At 45.7% G+C, this 6,000-nt stretch overlaps 1 protein-coding gene across 3 annotated transcripts in view; it reads left to right on the top strand.

Annotated features, from left to right (window-relative positions):
* Window positions 1-165: 165 nt before the first annotated feature.
* The window catches only part of SLC1A2 (solute carrier family 1 member 2), a 142,052-nt gene continuing 136,217 nt past the window's right edge, over window positions 166-6,000 (top strand). For 2 of the 3 annotated variants that reach the window (XM_015586303.2, XM_006908032.3), the window contains exon 1: window positions 167-375. In XM_015586303.2, the coding sequence (XP_015441789.1) occupies window positions 359-375 (17 nt within the window). In that variant the 5' untranslated portion in view covers window positions 167-358. Of the gene's footprint in view, window positions 376-6,000 lie in introns of all 3 variants that reach the window. The other variant, XM_025044164.1, reaches the window with a different exon arrangement.

Here is a 6,000-nt window from a genome sequence, read left to right as displayed (position 1 = left end):
TGTGGCCGCGGCGCACCTTTCCCGCGCACCCTCCCGCAGTCCGGGGGGCGGTGCTCTCTCCGGGGAGCCACCTTCCGAGCCCCCAGAACGCCCCGCCAAGTGCCAGCTAGGCGGGCCTAAGAGAGCGCGGGACGCGCACAGAGGAGAGCGGAGACGCGGATTAGCGCCCGCAGGAGCCTCCAGCGCGCGTAGAGGCGCTAAAGGGCTTACCCAAGGGGGGGGGGGCGGTGGAAGGCGGGGAGAGGCTCCCCCTTAAATACCGCACTCGGCTTCTCTCGCGCGCTCACCCCGGCCTCCGCTCACTCCCTCGCCCGCCGCTGCAGGATTGTGCCGAAGAGGAGGGGGCGTTCCCCAGGCCATGGCATCCACGGAAGGGTGAGGGGGCTTTTCTCTGGACCCGCAGGAAAGCGGGGGGCGCGCTCGGGTGGTGGCGCCCTATCCGGGACAGGGACAGAGAGACGTCGGCTCTGGATTTCGGAGACGGTGGCGGAGCTATGGCTGGGGGTGGGATGGTGGCGAGGGGATGGATTTTCTTTCGCGAAGCTTGCATTTTAACCCTTTGAAGATGTGAGAGATGGAGGATTGTTTTATTTTATTAAAAGGGTACGATGGGGGCGTGAAAAAGTGTGGCGAAAAAAATTCTCTTGAGATTACTTTTGAGATTTAAAAACAATAAGAGATTGGGCACTGTGTGAGCGGCAGACATTGCCCGGGAAGCGGCGCTTGGAGCGGCGCGCAGGCTGGAAGGTGGGGACCCGCCTGGATGAATGAGCGGGTACCAGGGCGGGGCGGGGCGAGGACTGGCGCGCGCGGCCTTGAATGTCAGATTTGCAGGTCGCTACTGAATAGATGCCCGGCCTGCACTGATTGCTCCTTGTCCCTGGATGGCGGAATCTCCCTGGCCAGCTCCAAGGAAGAGTGGAAGAGATTTGGGTGCTTCCCGGGAAGAGGCGGGAAAATAAGTGATTTTGGGCAGGCACAGGACTCCCCAGACTCTAGCGGGATAGCGTCGGCTTCCCTATTCAGCCTGCGGTTGTGGAGTCGCCTCCTGCCTCCAGAGGCTGCAGTTGGATGGAGACTGTTCTCAGCGATAAGTAAGGACAGCTTACTTATCTGTAGCAAAAGGGAGACAGGGCTACAAGGGGCAAAAGGATCCCTCGAATAGTCAGACCTTAAAGGAAGGGTCTGGAACAAAATCCCTGGACCGGTATCTCCCAGAAAACTTTTTCTGCTCGGTGGAACCTGAGTAGAAATAAAAAGACTGGTTGGGGAGCTCAGCTCTTTGGTTAAGTCACAAAATTGCAGTAGCCACTTGATCCCATCACTGGACCCATGTTGTATGGAAAGCAAATATCAGCAGAGTCCCTGCGCACAGGTGGAGTTCTTGGTGCTGGCGCTTTCCATAGTTTCTCTTTAATACTTTTACCAACTCCTCAGCTTGTTTGGGGGGAATGGGTGTCTTTAAGTAGGAGTGAAGAACTGGTTTCAAAGACCGATCTCTAGACCCCAACCTCCAACAAAGGGGAAATATTTCTAAAACTGTCTGTGTTTAAGAGAAGAACTCATCCCTTTTCTGTCCCTTGGAGTCCTTCCAAAGGGGTCTGGCATCTTGAGGTAGCATATTTCTTCTTTCTTTTCATCCTAACAGTTCAGCAGTTTGGACCTTTTTGATTATTGTTTCTCCAAAAAGATGCTCCAGAAAGACACCATTTACAGGGAGGGTGGGATATTGTGCTAAAACAGATCTCTGGAATCAAATATTAAGAGCCCACATGGCTCAAACTCAGTGCCTTCCCCTGTTTAATTAAAGTTTTTCATATTAGAAAAGATATTAAGGCATTTCTGGCTGCCTTCAAAGCCCTTCTAGATTTACTCTGCTCGTAAAGGCTAGGTTGGGACACATCTGTGAAAGGAAGGGATGATGGTAGCCTTTCAAATCCTGCATCCCGCTCACTCCATATTTTGATGGCCAGATAGTGAAAGGAGAGGTTAAGACAACAGAAATCCCCAAATCGTGTTTATCTCACCTTTGTCCTAAATGAGAGCTGCCAAATGATTTGACATTAAGTATAGAGCAGAAGTGATTTTTGATATTTTTAAAAGACACACATTCAGTTAATGCCATATTTGTGCACTGTGGGTAATTACTAAGAAATTGGTCAAGGGAACTTGTATATAGGAGATGAAAGAGTTGAGAAAATTTGAAAGGCTGGGAAGCAAATATGGAAAGACCTAGGACCCATTATCGTTTCAGAGCAGTAACTGATGAGCAAGTGACATTCTCAGAAAACCTGGTCTTTCCTTTCTTCCATCTCTTCTTCCAGCTACATTTACTGAGTATTTGATGGGTAGATCTCGCATGCCAGGGGCTACAAAGAAAGACATTAAGGGTCTGGGAGCTGGCTTTTAGAAAGCTGGCTCCTGTTGAGGACTTTGATTAGTAAATTGTTCATATGGTTTGGTGAGGATCTCTTTCCTCTTCTGGTGTCTTTGGTTAATGTGTGTCATCAAGGGAAATTCACCAAGAATCCTCAGGCTGGTCTCCTTTGTTAGCCATTGCCTTCTAATGATGTTGAAATTGTTTCCTTGAAACATACATTGCTAAGAAGGAAGCAAAAACAGCAGTATGGGTTATTATATGTTTTCGATGTACGTATTTTCAGTTCAACTCTCTTTGATCCAGAATGTTTGGGGGATGGGATAGTATGGTAAACTGAACATTTTGGTTACCAATTATTTGGCGATATAGTTACAGTCAGCACCCTATGTCGATTACCAATTTTTAAAGAATTATTAGAAGCAATAGTAATATCTTATATTTGTTTAGCACTCCACTTTCAAAGCTCATGTGTGTACAACATCACATTTGATTCTTTCAGTAACTGAAGTAGGTGGTCCAGTGAAAATGGGCTTTAAGAATAAAGGATATAGAATGTAATATCTTTTCAGGAAGATTCCAGGACTTGGCAAAACTTTGGGATAATCGCCTGGAAATATCAGTTATCGCTGAAGGGTGTACTAGGCATGTCTGGTGCAGGAGATTACCGGCTTTCTCTCAGACCTTTGGCATACACACCCTGCAAATTGCTTTTTGGAATATTCTTAATATCAGCCTGTGCACTTAGTCTTTGCAAAGCATACTCAAACACAGTCTGGTTATTTGAGGTTTCTGATTTTTTTTGGAATTGAGATTATTAGCATCCAGTTTCTATAAAAGTCAAAAGTGGACTCTGGTAGTTCCCAGGCCCTGAGAAGTATTTTCTTGCAAAGCAAGGTCTAATTTGATAGTTGAATATTCTTTTTTTTTCTGAATCCCCTGACATGGCTAGAATTATGGTTTTAGGTCCCTGACCCAGATTGGAAACAGATTATAAGTAGTTGGTGGCAGACAAGCCAGTGTCTATTATTGACCGAGTTATAGTGGCAGGCCTCGATGCTGCAGAGGCAGGCATTTTAGAAATACGTCCTTGGGGGTGGGAGGGGGCTAGGGCACCGTGTATGTCAGGAACCCAAGGTGATCTGTCTTCTGATAAGCTCCCAGGAGCAAGGGGTCAGGGCGAAAGCCAACCACGGGGGCTTGGGTTTCAGTCTGACTTAGAAAGCAAGTGAAACAGAAAACTGCTGACAAGAGAAAAACCCTGGCAAGGGAGACCTCTGGATTTATTATTTCAAGCAAACAAAAGCAAAACATAACGATTGCCTTCTCCCTCCTCCCCGGGAATGAGGTGAGGTCATTTGGAGTAAGAGCCGGTGGGGTTGGCTTATGGTGGAGGGAGTGGAGGGCATGGGGTTTGGGGTCCAGAGGGGTTCGCATATTGCATGCCTCAGGCTTGGCTGCGGTTTTCATTTCTCGTTTTCTCATTTTCAAGAATATAAAAATCAGCCTCCTTGGGTAAAATAGCTATCATGGAATTGTGAGAAGGCCATTTCATGTTGGCTAAGACACCCTCTTGTGAGTGATTGAAAGCTTAATTCTCAAGAAATAATTCCTAAATCCAAATAAAGCTTGCAAAATGGAAAAGCCAGGATATTAAAAACCAAAAGACGGGTCTGTGCATCAGTCTCAATGGCCACTTCTTATCCTCTTTTATGCAGCACTGGACGGTGACATCTCCTTTGGTCAGATTGAAGGGAATTGTCAGACAAGGAAAAGTCCTTAAGAGATGGTGCTTCGGCAGCAGGGAGAAGCAATATTAATAGTGAAGTGTTAGATTTCTGGGTCAGTATGCCATAAATCCTACAGATCCAGGGTTGCAAAGCCTTTTCACAGTTTGAAGCGCAACACAGGTTTGTTGATTCCGGTGGAAATCTCCCCTCCCCACCTTCCTCCATGGCCGTGTCACACAATGCCCCGTGTCTGGTTTCCCCCCTTTTAAAGGCATACTAAATTGTTTTCCATAGTGATTTTAATCCCCATGGGACTGGCATGCCTCTCAGAATAAACTGAATCTACTCCATTTCAATCGCCTGCTAGAGGTATTTTAATCAAATTAAGACACCGATATTTTAAACTCTTCTAAGCAATGGGAGACAGAAGAGTCATTCTCAAGAAAACGTTTTAGTTTTGTTTGCATTTTAAGAACTTGTCCTCGAAATCTGAAAAATCTCACAAATGCTATACACCGTCTTGCTTGCCGTCTTCTCTTCTGTGCTCTTAACAGCTTGTTGGGGGCAAGCAGGATGTTTCATAGCAAGGGTTTTAGAATCCAGATTAAGGCAAATCTCTTTATTTACGATCGATCCTGTGCTTGCTGTCTCCTCCCTCTGCCTGCCCCTCACCCCTCAACACACGAAGCACCGAGTCCTTGGAATGAATTAATTAAAGGAGTATTTAAAAATATCTCACTGTTCTATCTCCACGTGCTCCATCATTGATTGGAGGCAGATGGGCAGCATATTTGTCAGTAGGATAGAAAAGGACTAGCATCTCATTATAAATCTGCTTGGCTTCAAACAATGGCAGAGAAGACAATGGGCCAGCTGTATTAAAGAAGGAAGAAAAGCGTAGATCGCTAAACTTTTAAAAAGAATAACTAATTTTTGTAGTCCTTTGGAATCTTTTTAATTTTTATTTTTCAATGGTGTTGATATTTATTTACTTATCTTTCATTCACGTATTTATCAAATTTCTCACTTCGACGAGCAGATATGACGGCTGTCTGCTGAACTGCCGTCTGGTGTTTTCGGCAATCTTGGCAGCTGCTTTGGATTATAGGCTCATTGAGCAAGGACGGTCTTTTAAAAATGAAATGAAGGGAATGAACTCTATTTTGGTGGCTGGACTTCGTCTGTGTCAATCCCGGCTCCCTATAGGATAGATGATGGTACATGTTAAAGACCTTGAATGAAGTCCCTGGGGACCAGGAGGGAGACAGTTTACCCCTTCACCCCCTGTATATATTAGAGGCTTCATTTAAATTGCCGAGAGTACTTTCTTCTGTTACATTTGGTCAGGAGGGCCATCTGTCACTTGCTGTTCGTAATCTGGCACAGGACTTTCTGTCACGTGCTCCTGCCATCCCAGCTTCTCAGCCACTGTGCTGTCAGGAACACAGAGCTGGTGGCAAAGTTGGCAGTGGGTCTGCGGCTTGTTTGCCTCCCCAGCTTCGCCCTTCCCACAGCACTACGCATGTGACATTGGATGCCTGGGTGCCAGATGTGGCCCCCGGGCATGTATTTTTTGGCTCACACAGGACTTTGAAAATGTTTGAATTATTTATTTATACTTAAAAAAATATTCCCCCTGAAAAACAATCTCGATTCTGGCTTCTCTCAAAAATTGGCAGATCTGATGACAAAGGACTTGCCCTTTTGTCTTGGTACTATTTATTGAGTTGTTACAGCCCAGCATTGTTTTAAACACTTAACACGTATTAGTTTATTTTAATCTCCACAACAATGATGCACAGAGTCTATCATTCTCCCCATTTTATGAGCATGGAAACTGAGACACAGAAACTAAGTAACTTGCCTAAGATTTCACAGGTAGCGAGTGGCAAA

This window comes from Pteropus alecto, unplaced genomic scaffold (genome assembly GCF_000325575.1).
Source record: "Pteropus alecto unplaced genomic scaffold, ASM32557v1 scaffold71, whole genome shotgun sequence".
Lineage (NCBI taxonomy): Eukaryota > Metazoa > Chordata > Mammalia > Chiroptera > Pteropodidae > Pteropus > Pteropus alecto.
This window is presented reverse-complemented; position numbering and strand designations above follow the sequence as displayed.